The 21,192-nt window shown below is 46.5% G+C and overlaps 2 protein-coding genes across 3 annotated transcripts; one reads left to right on the forward strand and one right to left on the reverse strand.

Annotated features, from left to right (window-relative positions):
* Positions 1–565: 565 nt before the first annotated feature.
* tgs1 (trimethylguanosine synthase 1) lies at positions 566–12,208 on the reverse strand. Its single transcript, XM_036519520.1, has 13 exons — positions 11,914–12,208; positions 11,613–11,686; positions 11,181–11,329; positions 10,110–10,779; positions 8,388–8,520; positions 7,992–8,081; positions 7,739–7,892; positions 6,945–7,269; positions 6,268–6,441; positions 4,899–5,042; positions 4,274–4,490; positions 3,321–3,399; positions 566–679 (listed from the first exon to the last, which is right to left on the reverse strand). Exons 1-13 carry the CDS (start codon positions 12,021–12,023, stop codon positions 566–568), a joined length of 2,433 nt encoding a protein of 810 aa, XP_036375413.1. The 5' UTR covers positions 12,024–12,208.
* A 90-nt stretch (positions 12,209–12,298) lies between these two features.
* Positions 12,299–17,549, forward strand: LOC118771266 (transmembrane protein 68-like). 2 transcript variants are annotated; one of them, XM_036519210.1, is made up of 7 exons: positions 12,299–12,399; positions 13,044–13,469; positions 13,830–13,997; positions 15,180–15,373; positions 15,481–15,541; positions 15,997–16,136; positions 16,629–17,549. In XM_036519210.1, exons 2-7 carry the CDS (start codon positions 13,142–13,144, stop codon positions 16,731–16,733), a joined length of 996 nt encoding a protein of 331 aa, XP_036375103.1. In that variant the 5' UTR covers positions 12,299–12,399; positions 13,044–13,141; the 3' UTR covers positions 16,734–17,549. The 2 variants fall into 2 exon arrangements, with proteins under 2 accessions (XP_036375103.1, XP_036375104.1); XM_036519211.1 differs by having other exon boundaries at positions 12,299–12,394.
* Positions 17,550–21,192: the final 3,643 nt, after the last annotated feature.

Consider the following 21,192-nt stretch of genomic DNA (forward strand, 5'->3'; position numbering starts at 1 on the left):
AGGAGAAAATCAGACCTTTGCACTCTCTCTTACTATAGGTTCAATTTTAAATAAATTCACTCAACACTTACTTACAACCAATCACCTTCACAACTATGAAAAAGCCTCTGTGAAAACCTTTGTAAATACTGGCCCAGAGAACAGTCCTACACAACTGCTCAAATGACTTCTGTGCATTGAGTCTGAGAATTGTCGTTTCTTTTTCTCTACAGTTCCTATTAATCAGACACAACACTAACAGTCAGACTGACAATAATGGTCAGAAACCAACTGATGGTCATCGGGACTGCTGAAAAGCCATGTTAAATCCAAGGCAGGACACACCCACCTGGCACACAGGAACAGAAAAAACCTTAGTGACGCTGAGAATGTACAAATGAAATGACAAGACTTTAATATGAATTAGAATATACAGCAATATAAAATATGAACATCTAGAAAAATATATTATCCAGACGGACTAAGAAACATTCCCATTGAACACACAAATATACTTCCAAAAATTAACAAATTAAAGACCTTATTCATTTAACAACATTCAGGCTCCTCACAACATGCATCAAAACTAAGAACCAGACTGAATCAAATTGCCAAAGTATGCAGTTATGGTCTTTAACTTGTTGTTCAGAAAGTTCTGTTCCACTTCAACTCGTCCACCAGGTCCAGCAAGAGAGGCTATCTGTAAGAAATAATAAAAAAAAAAACAAAGAGAAAGCGCTGAAACCTTTCTGAAAATTAACCAAATCGTCATACTCCACCCCACGGCCCACGCTGTCCTCGAGGTTAAAGTCCAAATGGCATGCCATATAACAATGAGCTTAAAGAGGAGAGACAGAGTGATAGCAGAGAGAGATACTGAACATAGAGTAAGAGAGAGGTAGACAGAGAAAGGGGAGAGAAGGTGAGGGAGAGAGAAAGACACACAGTAAGGGAAAAATAAAGAACGAGGGGAAAAGGACAGACATTAACTGAGGGAGAGACAAGGCCAATACCTGCAGACCTGTACCAGCATCCACAAACACGAGCGTTCACCTAAACCTGACGAAGCAGGAGGAGCCTCTGAGCAAACAGATAGCCCCTCATAAGCACCCTCTGAAAAAGCTCCAAACCAATAACTACATTTCGAAATCCACTGTGACCAAAATTGACCTTCTTACAACGGACTCACAAACTCGAAAACGGACATATTGAGCAAAGTCATGAAACAAACCTGAATGCTACTGGGCTCTGAGCAGACACATTAAAATTGGTGCAATACCTGCAAATATAAAAAAAAAACACCCAAAGAACGACAAACCCTGAAAGTGTCCCAACTCGGTGACCATGGCCCAGCAGTTGAAAAGGGAAGGTGTAAAGCCCCCTGAGACTCCAGTGACTGGAAAATCATAGTCAAACTAAGGTGACTGCAGCCGACGTGCACTTCTTGCTTCAAACGCACACAAACATGGGAGACATGCATGGAAGCAAGTAGAAGATATGGAAAAGAAAGAACGCCCCCAATTTATGGTCCTCAAAACTGGCATAAAACCCTTATTCTACACTGGGGGGGGGGGGGGGGGGGGGGCAGGTGTGAGTTTGCCTGCCACAGTGTCAGAGATGGTGGGCACAGAGCCTGCCACAGCAGGGTCTGTTTATAGACACAAACCGATGGGTTTCCTGTTCTTTTAGCTTTTTAAAGCGGCACTCTTCCTCCAGTAAAGGCTGACTGCAGTGCTATTGATCATAACAATTCTGGGTAATGCTGCATTTTTATGACCAGGCCAACAAAGCACATTTGAATTTCGGATTTGAATTCGCGATAGAGGGGGGGAGGGAAGCGAGGGAGGGCAGGAGAGATAGGAGAAGAGAGAGAGGGGGTGTTCTATGGTGGGGATGTAGGAGGTGGACCTGGGAGGCTGATGGTCTCTTCACTGGTAACATGAAACACAGAAAGCAGTGGAGGCTCTAAAAATAAGCCCCACTGATGCTCGCTCTTGACTGATGAAGGGCGTTCTAGTCCTTTAGCCGAACAGCGATTCTGAGAGAGAGGGAGAACTGCTTTCGCTTCCACACCGAATACAGGCACTGAAAAAAGCTTTGCCTTTTACTGAGCAGCAACACACACACCCACCAGCGAGGGCTGAAAGCCACCATATTCAACGATGCTTCTGACCATCAAGAATTCCATAATAACACAGAGGGCGGAAAACAGCTCTACCAAAAACAGACTCCATGTTCAAAGCTGGTTCTTTTCTCCAGCTAAAACTGAGCCAGCTTACACACTGTACATATATAAAGTCATAATAAAGGAAGAAAGGAAGGAGTGTGATCAAAATCTCAAAAGTGACACACGTACACACACGTTTCCGCCATAACCATAAATGTATTCATATCGGTCTTTCACCCTGTCAGGGAAACTGAAGGCTTCAGCTTCCACACTAAACGAAACCTCAACTTCCTCTATTCTCATATACATACAGCTGAGGTACCGTGTGAATATTCAGTAGGCTGTGTTCGAAAATTAAGACTTCATGCACAAATATTTCTTTAAATGTTTCTATATGAACAGAAACTTATAAACGTTATCACTGAGTAACTCTGGGGGCTGTGCTGCTCTGGAGTTCTTGTGATGGCCTTTAACAGAGACCTGCAGAGTACAGTGAAAAATAGACTCCACAGGTATCCATCTCTGGTTTAATCACCACCCCTCCCCCCAACCCCAAAAAGGAGGAACAATTCAATGACAGGATGAACTCAGGATGAACCACAGAAAAAGCGCAGGGGAAAGAGCACTGTGTCCGAACTGCACGGTGCTGACAGGTGGTCTCGGCTGACACGCTTTCGTTTTTGCGTTGACAGCCCCAGGATAAAAAGAGGCTGGTGGGACACCTGGATTATGTAAAAAGCAAACCTGCCCTTCCAGAACACTTCACCTTGGGATTCTGATCCAGTAATGACAGAAAGAGCAGAAACAGACAGGCAAGAACTGAACACAAACTCAACTCCTCACAGCTCACACTCAGACAGAACAAATAATAAAGAATATGCAATTAAAGAAAATAAACCACTAAATGAATTACCAGGTCAGTTAAAGGTTTGTAGCACCCCCTTGTGGTAACAAAAAAAACAAATGGGAGACCATTGTCTGTTGACTCATGGCCGAAGTGTAATTGAGGGTCTTTGATGTGGAATACTCTGGTTGTAGAGAACAGGAGCAACTACAGAATGTTTGCAGAATATTGAGTTCTAATGAGGCAAAAACTGAGATGGAATTAGGCTGTCTGCAGTTCTGGAAGGTGACATTAGAAGTCTGAGTCTGAGTGCTGAAAGGAAGGCCTTACCTGGTCTACATCCGCATTCCGAGGGAGAAAGTACACAATGTTGTCTGAAATCAGTTTGGCTAACCTGAAAATTTCGAAAGTGAAAATGTTAAGGAACGCGTTTTCCCCCTCAAAGTTTTGCTTCAAACACACTTCTTGTGACAACGTCAGATTAAAGAAACCCTGTACAAACAGGAAGGCGGGTTTTCAAACAAATAAACAATGACAACTGACACGAGGAAGCGCTAAGCACAGATCTGTGATCCCATTGAGGAAACCTTCAAGGTCCTCGTGCGCTCCTTTGATCTGACACAATGCTAAGGGCTGCCTGGCCTGATGCCAGTGTGTAACGAGCTGCTAAAACTCACTGACAGGCAGACGGAGTGAAGCAGCAGAGGAGATTAAAGGAGAAACGGAGTGAGGCGGTGAAGGAGTGTAAAGATACAGGACAGAAGAGCAGGAGTGTAAGGCTACAGGAAAAAGCAGGAGTGCAAGTCGACACAATTGTACAGAAGTGCAAGGCTACAGGATCATACAGGAAGGCAAGGCTACAGAATCATACAGGAAGGCAAGGCTACAGGATCAAACAGGACGGCAAAGCTACAGGATCATACAGGAAGGCAAGGCTACAGAATCACACAGGAGGGCAAGGCTACAGGATCAAACAGGAGGGCAAGCTTACAGGATCAAACAGGAGTGCAAGACTACAGGATCAAACAGGAGTGCAAGACTACAGGATCAAACAGGAGAGCAAGGCTACAGGATCAAACAGGAGAGCAAGGCTACTGGCTAGCTGTCACTGACGGCCATCATGGAATCAGTATTAGCCACTGGCCAGAGACTGTTGGCAGACGCTGACTGGCTACCACTGGAGCATCTCGACCAGCCACTGAGTGAGTGCATCACCAGCTTAAGGGCGAAGGATAGAGAATCCAAGAGAGGGAGGGGGAGAGGAGTATGGGAGTAAAGGATATCCGTCTGGACACATCATGGTCTTGATATCGAAGACATCTGCGCTGAGGTAGTCGGGGCCCCCCCAGGGGGGGCTGAGGAACACCACGTCGGCCCGAAGGCGCGGCGCCACCTGCAGGAAATCCGCCTGCACGAAATCGATCTGGTCGGACACCCCGTACACCCCTGCGTTATTCTGCGCCAGAGCCAAGCGCACGGGGTCGATATCGATGGCTATCACTGCAGGGGGGACATACACACACACACATACAAACACACGGACACACACGGACACACGGACGCACATTCATAAAATTAGCTTCTCTGACTGAAAGTGACTTCATTAGCACTGCAATAAATGGAATACTTAGTTTTAAACCAAATTTACTGGACACGTAATCAAAGCTTTAAATACATGCCTTGATATGTGTTTGATGCCATATCATAGCAGATAAAATTAAAAGTTACGGAGCAAAAACAACCTGGCACATCTACATAATTACATGAATCAATCATGTATCAAGTCTAAGCTGAAGCCATGAGCCACACTGATCCACTAATTCTGAAGCTACTTCCTCTAAAGTTTTGAAGAGGTCCTCCAAATTAGACCAGGATCAAGCAAAAGCAATCTGAGTGAAATGGTGGTACCTCTTTTGCCGGTCAGGGCGAACTGAATGGCATTGCCCCCCACTCCACAGAAAGCGTCGATGATCAGGTCGCAGGCGAAGCTGTTCTGTACCCGCAGGGCAATGTGCTGGGCAATCTTCTCAGGGGTCACAGAGAACCAGCCCTCTGCATGCAAACAAAATACACACACACACACACACACACACACAAGCACAAACACACAAACACAGGCAGAGAAGTACACACGCAAGAACACACCCATGTGTACAAACACACACATACACACACCACAGAGAGAAAAAAAGACACATTATTGCTGTTGCAGGTTCACTGCTACCAGAACAGACCATACTGCACTGACACACAGCTACCACCAGAGGGCAGCTGCTGCCACAGTTCATGTTCAGAGTATTTTGATGCAGTGTGCTCTCACAATCAGATCTTCTTAAACAAAAAATATATAAATAATTGAAATTAAATACAGGCACTGGGGTAGGGGGGCTGGTTTTACCTGATCCCATTGAAAACAGCAGGAATGTACTGCACGCATCATTATTTACCATGTTATCCATGGGTAAACTCACAGCTAAAATAACTACCCACTCACAACTGGTTCACGACCTTTCAGTTATACTCAGCCCGGCAGGTGCCCATCGGTGTGTAATCTGAGCACACCGGTGTGTAACGGGGGGGACAGAGGTGTGTAGTGGCGTGCCGAAACGGTAACGGCTGACTGGCTGTATCGTGCGCTTTTTCTGTGACACAGATCAGGTTTCAGTTTCTGCCGCCATAAATAAATGAGCGGATCTGACTGATCCGTCTTCACACGGAATTGGAAATGTCCTGCGAAAAGGCAGACGCAGAGAGAGGCGGAAAAACACACCGTCATTAACCAACGCTCTGCATCAGAAACGCCAGCTGAAGTGCTCCTGTGAGGCGCACGCTCCGCTAACACATACGACGAGGCGGGGTCGGAGAAATCACTTAACATCGCGCGGAGAGATTAACCTCGGGGGACCTCAACAAATACCCACACCGCCACGACAGACGCATACCCGTAAAAACTAAAAGTAGTGGCGTAGCCTATTTTTACGGTTATCTTCATGCCTTTTTTTTCCCGTTTTTCAAACAGATTTAGTAATCACATATCATGCACGACTTACTGCGTCAGACTGTGTAGGGGGATGGGGCGTGGCAAATGCCACCCTCCCTTACACACATGCACCCCATCCAGTGTGATGAGAGGACCCTGGCCAACCTGCCTGACCCCGTTACTGTCTGCAAATGATGCGGTCAGGTTCAGAGCAAGTGGCTTAACTTCCTGACGCACCTGGACCCCCATCGTATGGGGTCAGTTCGTTATGGGTCGCCCGTGAACCCCGGGACTCACCGTGGTCTAGCTTCACCCCTTCATCGAAACGGGAGAACAGCCTGTAGCGCTGGACCCAGTACTTGGCCAGGTCCGGTTCTGCGGCGATCTCGGGCGGAACCCCGAGGGCCTTCCTCTTCTTCCTCTTCGTCGTCTTCGTCTTCTTCTTCTTCGAGGACGTCTTTGCAGTCTCAACTGGAAAGGGCGAGACACATACACAAACATATACATGTCACCTGCACCGAAGCTGTGGGATTGGCTCCAAATTTACACTTACACACATTTACACTTAGCCAGCTCACTACATTCACTTGTGTACTTCCTTATCCTTCGCAAAAACATCCTTGATGAAAGGTAAACACTTTATGAATACATACTCATTCTCTCCCCTGGACCTCCCCTGGTGTGTAATTTAACCTGTAGAGAAGCGTACACATCTCACTTTTAACCTGGCCCTGAGGTGTATAATTTAACCTGTAGAGGAGAGTACACACTCACTCTTAATCTGGCCCTGAGGTGTATAATTTAACCTGTACAGGAGAGTACACACTCACTTTTAACCTAGCCCTGAGGTGTGTAATTTAACCTGTAGAGGAGCGTACACACTCACTCTTAACCTGGCCCTGAGGTGTGTAATCTAACCCGTAGAGGAGCATACACACTTACTCTTAACCTGGCCCTGAGGTGTGTAATCTCACCTATAGAAGGGCGTTCACACTCAGTGTCGACCTGGCCCTCTGGTGTGTCAGGGAGGAGGTAGTCAGGGATGTCCAATGGCAGCAGCGTCCTCTTGGGGGCGCCCTCGCTCTCCTCGTTGCTGTCTGTCTGGAGAGAGGGTTGGAGCGGGGCAGGCGGAGCAGAGCCTTCCACTTTCTTAGCAGGCTGCTCTTCCTCCTCCTGCTCCTCCTTCTCTTCCTCAGGCCCCCGAGCCGCGTCGCCCGCCACGCCGTCCCCTTCGGCGTGTCCGTCCGACCCCGGCGCGGCCTCCCCATCGCTCAGCACCTGCTTCAGGAAGCTCTGCACCTGAAACAGGACCCGGGGGTGAACATAACTGAGCTGCGCTGACCGGCACGTCCTGTGAGTCGCTGACAGCACAGAGCTCACGCCACGGCTCTCCCGCTACGTGCAGCAAGGAGCAGGGCAAACCCGAGCGCAAAGACGGCTCAGGACACAAGAGGCTTGATTCGAGTAAAATAACGTTTCCCTTACTAAAGACTCAAGAGAAAACAAAACAGGCTTGGTGCAAGAGTTCACACACAACAAGCACGGCAACTCAAGACTGATCAAATACGCAGACAAAGGGCAGGCCTTTAACAGAATACACAGGTGAAACTAATAACTAATCATCACAGGCAGAAGACATTAACTAAATGAGACATGGAACACACAGGAAGTTATGAGGCCATCTGGTGGAAATCCCAGGAAGCAGCAGCCAAATCGCTGATACTCCGAGCCGTGCTCTGCCCCTCCGCAGACCAGTGGATGCTCCTACCTTACGCAGGGTCTTGCTGACCTTCGGCTCCGCGGTGCCCCCCTCCTCGGTGAAGAAGATGTGCTTGTTGCAGCCGCTGGCGGCCTTGTACTGGCCCGACGGGCCCTCGCGGCGCGCGGCTCCACCTTGCCTAAGCCTCAGGGTGCTCCTGAATCTACCGGGGCGAGAAACAGGGACCCGGGGCGGGGGTCAGGGGCGAGCGTGTGACGTTCGGGAATGGCGGGGTGTTTGTGAGCACGGCGCTCTCTCTCACTCAGGCTTCGGGCCTCTCTTCAGCCCCAGCCGGGCCCACGCCGCCTCCACGCGACCGGGGGGCGGGTCCTCGTCGGCGTCCAGCTCGTGGCTGTGTGCGTGAGGGGAGGGGGAGAACACACACAGCGTTAACACGCACACGCGCGCACGCCTCCGAGTCAACCGCCGAATAAGCCCTGACGTAACAGCCAACGGAAACCTTCCAGCTTCCAGGAAGACAAAACGCGACTCTAACACGAAACGCTTCTGTAATCCCGTTACTGTTCAATTCTTCGCTGTGAAATCAGGCAGCACTTGCTGCTGTGGATTCCTGTATGTTTAAAGGCCACAAATACTGTGTAATAGAGAATGCATCTCTCGGTACTGTAGAGTATAAAAAGGTGGGTTTGCAACATACCTCCTCTTAATCTTCACTCCTCTTCTCTCTGGCGGATTATCATCACCTTCATCATCTTCCTCTTCGTCATGGCATGAGCGTTTCTCCAGTGAGCCACGCCTGTTTTCTACACCACTGGAGTGTTGACTGGACTCTGGAAGAAAAAATTTTTTTATTATTACCTATAGAATGCATTGCTGTTTCCGAACAAATTTAAAGTTAATATGCACTATGAACTGAGATCAGTTTAAAGATGTGAAGCGTTAGTACTGGGTTAATCTGCATTCTGAACTCAGATCAGTTAAAGGATGTGGAGAGTTAGTATTGGGTTAATCTGCATTGTGAACTGAGATCAGTTAAAAGATGTCGAGAGTTAGTATTGGGTTAAGCCACACTGAACTGATGTCAGTTAAAAGATGTGAATGTCTCCTGCGACAGCACCAGTCACAGACCTCCACAAGATGACAGATATCCCACATTTGAGAATATTAGACCTAAATCCTGCAAAGTCTCTCAGATCACGCATTGTTTGGTACTGCAGTGGCACCATCTCTGTGACAGGCAGCGATATTAAATATTCATGAGGTGGAGTCACATGGTCCTGCCAGTCAAAGGCAGACGGCTTTTGAAGTGACGCTCAGAAGATGCCAGGAATCTCAGTGCAGATGGATCTGAGAAAGGACCTGAACGTTTCAAGCCACAGAAAGCCTGCAAAGCAAAACTCAAATAAAATGCTTCGATGGGCTGCTTACAACAACAGTAAAGACAGCCCTATTAATAGTTATGACTCCAGTTTAATGGCCAAATCCATTTAATAGCTGCATCACTCAGCTATAAAGACTCATTTCGCATCTCTGACCTCCTGTGTACCCATCCGCTTAAACAGTCATCCTCTAAACATTCCTTAATCTCACTCAACTGATCACCTGATGTATTTTAATGAAATATCATATCTCTTCCAAGTCGATATAAAAGGGCTTTTGAGGAAAACACAGTAATAACTACGAGCAACTTTCTCACTGGGTCATATGAAACTGCTAAGTTTTTACTTCCACTGATACTTTTACGGCAATGTCTGAAGACTATGCAAAAATGTTCAGCACGTTCTACTATTGTTAATCATTATTTAAATACTCATCAAGTGAAGCCAAACGACCAGCTGCAGATGAATACTCTCCAACAGCTGGTATTTCCTCCTTTGCATTACGATAATCTAAGGGAGCGATTTCAGATGAACAGACTGTTTGCATATGAAAGCTTTTCGGTGCTTGACCTTTCTTCCACAGGCCCACGTGTACGCTTCACCTTTTGGGTAATGCGGAGTGTATTTACTGTTCTGTACAGAGTGATGAATCTGATCATGCACTAATAATCTTGTTATTATAGTATCTGGGGGTGGCAGTGTAGCATAGTGGTAAGGAGCAGGGCTTGTAACCAAGAGGTTGCTGGTTCAATTCCCTATTGGGGCACCACTGCTGTACCCTTGGGCAAGGTACTTTACCCACAATTGCCTCAGTGTATACATCAAAGCTGTATAAACGGATAAAACTGTAAACTATGTAAGTCACCCTGAATAAGAGCATCTACTAAATGACAATAATGTAATGTAATTATAGTACCACTTCTTTAGGTCGATGTATTGTAACATGAGTCTGTGCTCCTCTGTGACACTGTGTGTGTTTGTGCGGCTTTTCTGCGGCAGATGGAGATCAGGTGAACACCAGGACAGACCAGGTCACTCACCGGCTGACTCAGTGCCGGCTCTGCTGGACGACGACCGTTTGTGACCGCCCCCGTCGGAGGGCTCGTCACCATGGCAACAGGGCACTTGGTCACTCTGGTCGTCACTCTGGCAGCCCGTCGACTCAGCTGCCCGGGAGCACAGGCTCATCTGTCCAATCAGGTTCACCGCCTCCTCAACCTCCGGGCCTCCTCCAATCACAGCGTCCGAACCCAGTGACCCCACCTCTCCTTCCCATTCACACCCTTCCTGGGTTGTTTCGTTTGACCCCGCCTCCCCATGGGCGGGGACGGAGTGGGTGTCGTCCACAGTCCAGCCCTGAGACGCCCAGTAATTAAACTGGTCCCTGTAGTGGTAGTATGACTGACTGTAATGCATTTCCCACTCGCTCTTCCTGTTTGGGCAGTCCCACGGCGCCACCTGCTGGTCGCTGCTGTCCTCTGGGTGGGTCTCCAGCCAGCCCTGCCACAGGAGCACCTGCCCCTGCTGTTCCCAGTACAGCTCCCAGCCTGGGTGGGACTCTGAAGCGTGAGCCTCCTCTGTACCCAGAACAGTCTGTGCGGGCTGTTCCTCACACTGGAGCTCCTGTGTGGGCGGGACCTCAGGCTCCGCCTCCCAGTGAGAGCCAGTCCTCTTCCATTTTCCCCTTTTCGAAATGTGATCAGTTTTCACCTGCGTGTGGGAGGGTAGTGGGAATGATTGCTTTGCTTTTGGTGTTACGCAAGCATCACAGTACACTAATACAGAGCTCACCCCAAAGGGGGGCGTGTATAGAGCTATCTGAGTGACAGACAACCCCCCCCCCGAACCTCAGAGTGGAAGATTACATTTACATTTATTCATCTGGCAGACACTTTTATCCAAAGCGACTTACAAGTGAGAGAGTACAGCACAAACAAAAAACCACATACGGAGTCAACAATATTAGAAGCGCTGCATGACCAAGTTTCAATAGTTGGCCAGACAAAGCACAAGCTAGCTGGTGGAGATCTGAGTGCATTAAAGCATTAAATTTAATTTTTTTGAAGATGGCACAGTGGGCGTGTACAGAGATGTTTGAGTGACAGATGTACCTGCTGCTTCTGTGAGGAGGAGCTTGCGAACTCCAGCGGCAGGCCCATGCTAGCCATGAGAGCGGTCTCCTCATCCCAGGGCTCACTGCCATCTCCTGGACCTTCCTCTTCCTCAGCCTGCTCCTCTTCCTCTCCCTCTCCCTCTCCCTCTTCAAGCACACAGACAGCAGAGTGAAACACTTGCATTGGGTCCCACTCCTGCCGTTACCATAATTAACTGCGGATAATCCTTTTGTATCTGCTGGGCTGCAACCATTAGCAGCACATGTACCAACACAGAAAAACTATTAATGTTGTCAGATCTTAACTTTGTGAATTTTGATTAATTATAGTGTATTTTGGGACAGCCTGGCCGCCAGCAACTATTTTGCAAGACATAACGGGCATGGAGCACGCACACATGTACAGCAGAGCACTCAGCCCACACAGTACCTTCCGAGTCATTCCCTGCGAGCTCCGTCTCCACAAAGCGTGTCTTGAAACCAGAACGGTACGATTCCCAGTCTCTAGAGGAGGCAAATAAAGAAAAAAATCATGTGCACGAAAGCAAACATTTTCTGCTGTCACTGGGCATTAGAAATATCCCACAATCAAATAAACCACTTCACGTTTCGCAAGCTCGTTTGAAAACAGAAGACGACCTCTGTCGTGATCATCGGCCAATATTCTTTCACTGCTGTTAGCCGTGAAAGCCGGCAGCCGAGCACATTATCACACGCTCACTGCCACTTACTGCGCAAAAGCCCTCGAGCACAAGCAGTGAATCGTTTTATCCTCGTCTTTGCCCCCGAGGTCGAAAAAGATGTCAGCAACCACAGTGCCAGTCCCGTGATTTCCCCCCATCGGTCTGGTTTTCTGTTGGTGCCACAGCCTGACGGAAGCTAGGTGAATCAACAGCTCTCAATATATAAAACCAGCGAGCAGTGAAAGAAATAAACACGATCGCTCAGAAACGGGCAGTATACACGTGCACGCAACACAACAACATTCCCCGCGACGTGCGCTCGCGCCCTCTCACATGTCACTCTCTCGAGGAAGCAGCCCCGTGGCCCGCTTCCTGTTTGTGTCACGTGACACGTAGACTTACCGAACCCGGAAGGAGAATGAAATACTGAAAATAACAGGAGAGCAGTTGCTCGACTTCGATCATAAACGGGAGGGGACCGAGTTCCGTGCACGGCGTCCTCGGTATTCACGGTTGCAACATGACTGCTGTAAGGTACTGTCGATAATAAACACAGGGATGCATAACTAGGTCACGACCTAAACACCTACATAGCTATTATTTAGACTAACCTAAAGAAAAGTTTTGCTTTCGCATTGCCTTAGGCTATCCTGCTAGTTAGCTGGCGAAGTGTCAACAAGACACTATTGCTGTATTGCTGTATTGATGCCAAATTAGCTAGCCTAGTCTGTCAGCCTCGTTTGTTACAACGGTTTTTTGTTAGGCAATCTGTCTCCTTTTGTGTTTAGAGGAACGACTTGATATCTTGTTAGTTTGATAGCTAGCCGTTGTGTTTTGGTTACTTTACATTATTGTCATTTAGCAGACGCTCTTCTTCAGAGCGACTTACGTAGATTACAATTTAGGTTACAATACAATGGCGGTTAGGTAGACCTGTAAACAATTGTGTCTTTAAACAGTTAGATCATAGCTTTTTGTCTAGTTGTATAGTGTTGGTGTATAGGAGGGACCCACTTTTAAAAGACCACTTTTACCAGGTATCTGTATAAATTGATAAAATTGTAACCTACTGTATGTAAGTCACTCTGGATAAATGTCTGTCTGTCACCTTGTCTGCTAAATGATGAGAATTAAATGTAATATAATCCCACTGACGTTTTTAAACTGTTCCCTAACAGATCTCTGTCCACTGGAATTGTGCTGTAAGTCTGCCTGTTGTTGGCAGCCCTTCTGACACGACTGGTCTGGGATCTGTAGAGGCCCGCAGAGAGTCAGGATGTCTGATGGGTTTTATTCCTGCATGAAGGAACCAGGATCAGCGGGCTACCTCTCCTGTTTGAGTGTCCTATGGGACGAGTGGTTGGGGCTGGGGAGTTTGGAGGACTACCTCAGCTATCTGGACTACCTGGTGTGGGTGTTCACCCCACTGGCCATAGTCTTCATCCTGCCCTTCTTCATCCTGCTGCTCCTCTACCTCTCCATCCTCTTCCTCCATGTCTACAAGTTCAAGAACGAGCTCAGGGAGGCGTACTCCAACAACCTGTGGGACGGGGCGAGGAAAACACTGGCCACTCTGTGGGATGGACACGGCACCATCTGGCATGGTAACGACTGTGTGTGTGTGTGTGTGTGTGTGTGAGAGAGAGAGAGAGTGTGTAAGGGGTGTCTGCATGTGCGTGTGTGAGACAGCAAGGTGTGTGTGCACGTGTGTGTGTGTGTGTGTGTGCGCATGCATGTGTGTAAGCAAATTATGGTATGTGAGTGTGTGACAGTTATTGTGTACATGTGTATGCGTGCACATGGTTGTGTATGTGTACATGATAGTGTATTGGGTAAACAAAAGGTTTCCAGCACCTCATTATGTCAATTCAACAAGAGTCACTAGAACTTTCCCACCTTCACATGCTAGTGTTTATAGATCTGAACTATTTTGTGCCTTAATTGAAGTTTCTGTCTCTCCACAGGCTATGAGATCCACGGTTTAGAGAAGATTCCAGACCAAGGTCCTGCACTAATTGTTTATTATCATGGAGCCATTCCTATAGACTATTACTACTTCCTGGCCAAGGTCATTCTGCACAAAGGGAGAACCTGTCACTCTGTTGCTGATTACTTCCTGTTTAAGGTTCCAGGTAAACTGTTTTGGGTCAGATTTCTATGAGGCATTCTTTGACAACTAAGATAATAATCAGATGTTCACAGGAACTCGGGAGAGCTTTAACGGAGGCCCTGTCATAAGATAGATAGATAGAGATAGATAGATATGTACTTTATTAATCCCAGTGGGAAATTAAGTACCACTGCTGCTGGCTACAGCTTTAAGAACACGTAGCTATGACCGAAGGAAGCAGGGCTGTTCTTTAAATGCCTTAAGTGTGGTCAGCCAGTAGCGAGGGCCTACTTGCATTCCTCAGTTTCACCACAGTGAGGCGCTGCAATCCTATACTGTAGACAGGTAGAGCAGTGGTGGTAGTGGTGGGGGTGGGGGTTAAGTGTTCGGGGGTGGCAGGTCTCTCTAACCAGGTTTTACAGGGAAGCCCCCCCCCCCCCCAACCCTAACCCTGAACGCTAACCCTAACCCTAACCCCCCCCAACCCTAACCCTGAACCCTAACCCCCCCAACCCTAACCCCCCCAACCCTAACCCTAACCCTGAACCCTAACCCCCCCAACCCCAACCCTAACCTTGAACCCTAACCCTAACCCTAACCCCCCAACCCTAACCCTAACCCTAACCCTAACCCCCCAACCCTAACCCTGAACCCTAACCCTAACCCTAACCCTAACCCTGAACCCTAACCCCCCCAACCCTAATCCCGAACCCTAATCCCCCCCTAACCCTAACCCCCCCAACCCTAACCCTAACCCTAACCCCCCCCAACCCTAACCCTAACCCTAACCCTAACCCCCCCAACCCTAACCCTGAACCCTAACCCCTAACCCTAACCCTAACCCTGAACCCTAACCCCCCCCAACCCTAACCCTGAACCCTAACCCTAACCCTGAACCCTAACCCCCCCAACCCTAATCCCGAACCCTTATCCCCCCCAACCCTAACCCTGAACCCTAACCCTAACCCTAACCCTAACCCCCCCAACCCTAACCCTAACCCTAACCCCCCCAACCCTAACCCTGAACCCTAACCCTAACCCTAACCCTAACCCCTAACCCCTAACCCTAACCCTGAACCCTAACCCCCCCCCAACCCTAATCCCGAACCCTAATCCCCCCCCCCCCCCCCCCCCCCCAACCCTAACCCTGAACCCTGAACCCTAACCCTAACCCTAACCCTGAACCCTAACCCCCCCCCCCCAGGGTTCAGGCTGCTGCTGGAGGTGTTCAGTGTGTTCCACGGCCCGCGGGAGGAGTGTGTCAAAGCCCTGCAGAGCGGCCACCTGCTGGCCATCTCCCCAGGGGGCGTGCGAGAGGCCCTGTTCAGCGACGAGACCTATCCCCTGCTCTGGGGCCGGCGGCAGGGCTTCGCCCAGGTGGCCATCGACTCGCGAGCGGTGAGCAGCTTACCTGCGGCGGGTTCACCTGCGTCCCCCTCACCTGGGCGTGGGACAGGCCGGAAACGTGAAATATCAGCAACGGTGACTTTCCCTCTCTCTTTCAGCCCATTATTCCAATGTTCACGCAGAACGTCAGGGAAGGATTCAGGTCTCTGGGAAATTTAAGTAAGTTACATTTTATTTAACTTACTTATTTTTTGAACATTCTTTGCAAGTGCACAAAAATTAAGTTGTGCATTTCACATAGATCAGCAGATTCTTTCTTCATATTTTTTTCCTAACAGCAGGAGGCATAATGTGATTCGCGGTTGTTTCTTTTTTTTATTATTTATTGAAGGAATGATACAATACAAATTAAATAATACATTACACTTTCCTTCTTTTTTTGTTTTGGAACGAAATACCCTTCCCCCACCCTCCCCAAACATACCTTAGGAGCTGGTGTGTACAAAATACAACATTGCATACACATTACATTGCATATACAATTACAAATGCACATTCTCACAGCCATACCCCCACATTGTCTGAGGCATAGGTCCACACATATCTACAACAGAGTAGTTCGAAATACGCATATTGACAATGTGTTAGCCATCCTTTCTGTTGCTGTCTTTCAGGGCCTTTCCGTTGGGTGTATGAGCGATTTCGGGTTCCGGTGGCGCCAGTTTACGGGGGGTTTCCTGTCAAATTTCGTACCTACCTTGGCGATCCCATTCAGTACGACCCCAATATAACCGCGGCTGAGCTCGCAGATAAGGTGCTGTGGCGGATTTTTACGGCTTTCTTTCAAACCTGGTTGTTATTTTTGTCATAATACAGTACTCGGGGCTCGGGGCAGCAGCGCAGCATAGTGGTAGGGAGTGGGGCTTGTAACTGAAGGGTTGCCGGTTCGATTCCCTGCTGGGGCACTGCTGCTGTACCCTTGGGCAAGGTATTTAACCCACAGTTGCTTCAGTAAATATCCAGCTGTATAACATTGTAAAAAAACTGTAACTGATGTAAGTCACTCTGGATAAGAGAGAGTCTGCTAAATGCCAATGATGTCATGTCTAGTGCCTGAGCATACATTACATCAGGAGCAAAAGCACTGCCATTGGATGGTGGTGAACCAGGAAGTGACACTCTGTCCAATCCCTGGGTGGCCACTGCAGGCACCCGGTGCCCATGCGGTTCGTGGCATTACTCATCGGTCATGTGATCACACAGTGTTACACTGTCGGGCATTGCATTGCACGCTTCTCCGTTTCAGGCGCAGAGAGCTGTGCAGTCTCTGATCGACAAACACCAGCGGATCCCGGGAAACGTTCTCCGCGCGCTGCTAGAACGGTTCCACAGGAGGCGCAAAGAGGAGTAGGAGCATCTCTCCAGCGATGCAGCGATGACCCTTGCATCGCTGCCGCCCCGGGGGCATGTGGGAGGGAGACAGCAGCCGAAGACGCTTCACTCTGTTAAAGCTCATCTCTCTCTGGCTGACCCTCCAGCTCTGCCTTATAGCCTTCAGTGAAAATCAGTGAGGGTGTGAAGCTTTTTAAAATCTTGTAAAGTTTAATTTTAAAGACTGATTCTGCAGTATTCACGATGACCCGCAGAGTGCAATAAGTTCAGATTTGACAGTTCTGGGTGAATGACTGTAAAGGTACTTTTACACATGTTCTAATTTAGTTATTTATAAGAAAATGATGACTTGTTGAATAATGACAGGGAATTTTCTGTACAGCGTTATTTGATCTAAAAATAATTATGACAAGGCTGATTGACATAGATTTGGAGCTTATGATCAATCTGAGAAGTGAGTTTTGACAAAACGTTTGAGCTGTGGGTTGGACATCATTCCCTTCTCACTGAATTGTGTTTAAAAACTATATGTATTACATGTGTTTGTAAGGTACAGCAGTCTGAAAATGGTCACAGAGGCTCACCAATGCCATAGTGCCTTGTACACAGACTCTGACCTGTGCTAAAGTCCCCATAGTGCCTTGCACACACACAGTTGTCTTTTCTGAAGTCTCTGGTGTTGTTAGACCAGAAAATAACTGGTTGATTTTGGACCATAATCACTAATTGGTAAGATGGGAGAGCAGGGACCAATCCTAACAGCTGAATGCTGCAGGGACCAGATTTTTGTGGTGTCAATAGGATGAAATGAATCAATATTTAATTTTTAATTCAGTGCTGCAGATAATGTAAAGAAATAAAATCAACAATGTCTGTATTTTTTAAGGAAATCATATTAAAGTGCTACTGTTTATTGAAAATCTGATGACTGCTTTAATGTAAGTGTACACTGTCTAAATATGTTTCTGATATGGTTCTGAAATGGTACAGTTTTTGAAAACAATGGCACAAATGTAACCTGTATATTTGTTATACTGAGAACTTCACAGGACATTTTAATTCTGTGGTGTGCCAGTCCAGGTATAGCACCCCTTTTTGGGTGCATGTGAAAGTAGCAGTCCAAGAAATGAGAGTGTCCCTTACTAGCTGATTTCTCGCTAGATCTGGCGCAAGGTGGCAGGGGTACAACTATCCAACTGTGAATCCACATCCTCATGGCCTCACTGTTTTACACTGTCCTTTTCATGAAGGAATGGAGAGGCTTTGTAATCACCCTGGACGACAATGCGCTGATGTAAAAAGGCAGCAAAGGTGCTAAAAGTAGTTGAAGTCGTTTCATCAGTCTTCTGAAATGCTCCTTGACCCTGGTCTTAAAGCCTCGAACAGCCAGTTGCTCCAAAGTCCTTCAAAAAAAAAACATTAGTCTCAGAAGTAGTTAGCTAGCTAGCAGGGTGATTACTTTCAGAAATGAACAAGTAATGTGAAATTTAGCATCATATTACAGCACATGATATACAGAATCAGGGTTCCTTTTTTCTGTGAATGGGTTATTGTGCATCAGTGGACCATTCACTTGTTTACTAGCTAACCAGCTAATTAGCTTTTGCTGTTGATTTATGTAGCCTTTTTCTTCTCTAATATTACTTAGCAAGCTAGCTATAAAATTGCCTCTGCCTCCTAAATTGGATTTCACAGTGGTGTGCCTCATAGCTAATTGGTGGTATAAGCTAGCTAACTACCTGACACCTCTAGATGTGTAAGGAAGTACGAGGTCTGAAGAGTGAAACCTGAAAATTTAGTAAATATCATAAGCTAAAGAAGGTCCCCATACTTGCTCATTTGAAGATTTATTTATTTTCTCCTGCTTTCACAAGTTGCTAGACAGCGAGCAACATAGGCTGTAGCTTGCAAGAAAAGGACAAATCTCAGTCAGGGGTTCATGGGAACATGGTACTTTTATGTCGTTATGTAGTATTCTACAATAACAACGTAATCAAATGCTGAGGCAGTCTGAAGATGGAGCAGTCAAATGCATTTCCCATCATGCCTTTTTGAGGAGATGGGAGGAGCCAGAAAGCACAACATATTCCAGCAGAGCCTGGCAGAGTCACATGCTAATTATTTTTGCTTTCATACCTAATACCTAAGCCTGTTTTCTGTCTGTTATCAAGTGTTTTTTCCTTCCAATTTATGAGCATGAGCAGGTAATTAACTCCCCCAAAAGCAAAGGCAGTACCACATTTCTCCCATTAGGGGTCACTGTAGTCATGGACCCCCCGAATGGTGTCCGTTCAGCTCTAGTTTTAATGACGCATAACCTTAATTTCCCTGAAAAAAAGAGAGGGAAGGAGTGAGAAGTTTTGGTTATAATGAGGTTAGTATAAGTCACTTCACTGTGCTTTATGGTAGAGTGACGTGTGAAAAGAAATAAGGTATTAACCACATGAAAAGACTGAGGGAGAGCGATTCTTCACTAATTAGAAATTATATATACTATATTACTACTAATTAGTATTTATATACTGACATGAATTGCCTTTTTTGCACATTCATAATATCCACATTTGCCAAATAAATGTTGCATTTTCTCAGTTCATGTTTGATGTTTGAACTTTGTTGTTACATACAACAGAAATGCGTACCTTGGTTGGAATGTGATCATTTGTCTTACTGTGTGAAAATTGCTCATTTCGTGTGGGTCTGTCAATGGATGTGAATAACAAGCGGATATTTGGATGTTGTTGGAAAAATAACAGCCTATTTTGTGGTAATTATTTTAAGTGTTCATTCTGTTTTTAACAGTGAGAGTAATCCAGTGGTCTTAAATGATCTGCTCTGGGCTGAGCCAAAGCAAACACAGTGAGCACAATGATCCTGAAGAAACAGAAAATAAGCATGTGAAAGGAAGAGAAGGGTGCAGGGTCTGGTTATGAGTCCTGCCTCTTCAACGCCCTCTACCAATAATCACTTATAATTACTGACAAATCCCTACATTAGGAATACACTGCCTGTTCTTAAGCATCAGCTTACACCGGCTTGTCCAATTCTTTTGTTTTATGGATACTTAAGTGTTATCATCACTGCCTACTACCCACCCATTCAGATGGTATAGCGATCTGTGGATCCACGCAGTGCCAGACTTGATGTAATACCTGTATATGAGCAGATATTCTTCACTGAAAATATGAAAAGCAACGCCGATTGGAGTGCTTCTGTTTCTGGATATACACGAAAGAACATATTTTACCCTCAGCCAACTGCCCAATGGTGCCTTCTTCTTCAATGTTCTGGTGTCAGGTTTAATCACATTCATCACATTCATCACGTTGTGGGTTGTGGAAAATCGTGAATATAATCTTGCAAAAGATTCTACATAATCAAATGAAATGGAGAAACACCTTACCTTTACATTAAGTATAATATTTGCTTGCCTGTCACAGACTGGCAGTTTGCTATGGAGATAAAGATTGAGGGCAAGTCATTATGAAGAGAAACCCTTTTTTATAACCCGAGGGACCCAAACAGAGGAGCCAGATAAAATGACCACAGTGTGCTTTATTAAATGAATTTGGTACCTTGTGTTGCAATAAAATCAAATAAAAATTTACAAAACTCCAATATATACAAAATTGTAAGATTCTGCAGTTTTCACGCTTATATATTTACAATAAAATCAAGTACCCATTTAAGTGTGTTCACTTCAGACTTCCGTCACACAATGCAACTCACTCAAAAGACCAAAAATAAACAAGATTTTGCTTTTTGTTCTTTTTTTGTTTTCTTTTTTTGCTATTTTTTCTCTTTTAATACATCACATACACCACACTAGATTATTCAGTACTATAGCATGAGTAGCTGCCATCTCCTGGCGCTGTCTGCTAGTCAAACACATCCTTCACAATCAGGACTTACATAGGAATGTTCTTTTTTTTTAAAACATGGTCATTTGCATACATTTATGTACAGTTAAAATATTTCTCCATAGCTATCATTATCTTCCATTGCGAATGAAATACAGAGTACGTTTGTACAATATCTTTACACTTTGAGTGAAACTGTACGCCATTGTTCTCATGGTCACGTGTTGCTGTGCTCTTTGTGTCCTGGGGGGGGCGCCACAGCTGGTAAAACAACCATCTTGTAAAACCATCTTGTGCAGATATTACTGAAAGAGACTCGGATCCCCACATCTAAATGCCAAGACCTTGTCCACCCTGAGCAGATCATCGTCGCCTATCACCACGTCAAACTCATTTACTCTGTAAACGCGCTGCAGTCAGCTCCTCACGACTGGGGTGTAAAAGTTTGCAGCTGCACATACTCTTGCAGCTCATGAGAAATGCAAAGGTGAGGATACGACTTTTAAACTCTACCTGCACAAACAAAACCATGCACTTATCCTACACCCCCCCCCCCCTCCCCCCCCCCAACCCCTTCCCCCAACACACCTGCCAACTACAAACCACTGTGCCCTTCTG

The sequence above is a fragment of the Megalops cyprinoides genome, chromosome 24, assembly GCF_013368585.1.
Source record: "Megalops cyprinoides isolate fMegCyp1 chromosome 24, fMegCyp1.pri, whole genome shotgun sequence".
NCBI lineage: Eukaryota > Metazoa > Chordata > Actinopteri > Elopiformes > Megalopidae > Megalops > Megalops cyprinoides.

Coding starts and splice junctions, on each gene's coding strand:
- tgs1 (XM_036519520.1), bottom strand. CDS start 12,023: ATGGGGGGAAATCACGGGACTGGCACTGTGGTTGCTGACATCTTTTTC. Junction 11,687..11,913: donor TGCTCGAGGGCTTTTGCGCA/GTAAGTGGCAGT, acceptor TGCCTCCTCTAG/AGACTGGGAATCGTACCGTT. Junction 8,521..10,109: donor AGCCGGCACTGAGTCAGCCG/GTGAGTGACCTG, acceptor TTTTTCTTCCAG/AGTCCAGTCAACACTCCAGT.
- LOC118771266 (XM_036519210.1), top strand. CDS start 13,142: ATGTCTGATGGGTTTTATTCCTGCATGAAGGAACCAGGATCAGCGGGC. Junction 13,998..15,179: donor CTTCCTGTTTAAGGTTCCAG/GTAAACTGTTTT, acceptor CCCCCCCCCCAG/GGTTCAGGCTGCTGCTGGAG. Junction 15,374..15,480: donor TGGCCATCGACTCGCGAGCG/GTGAGCAGCTTA, acceptor TCTCTCTTTCAG/CCCATTATTCCAATGTTCAC.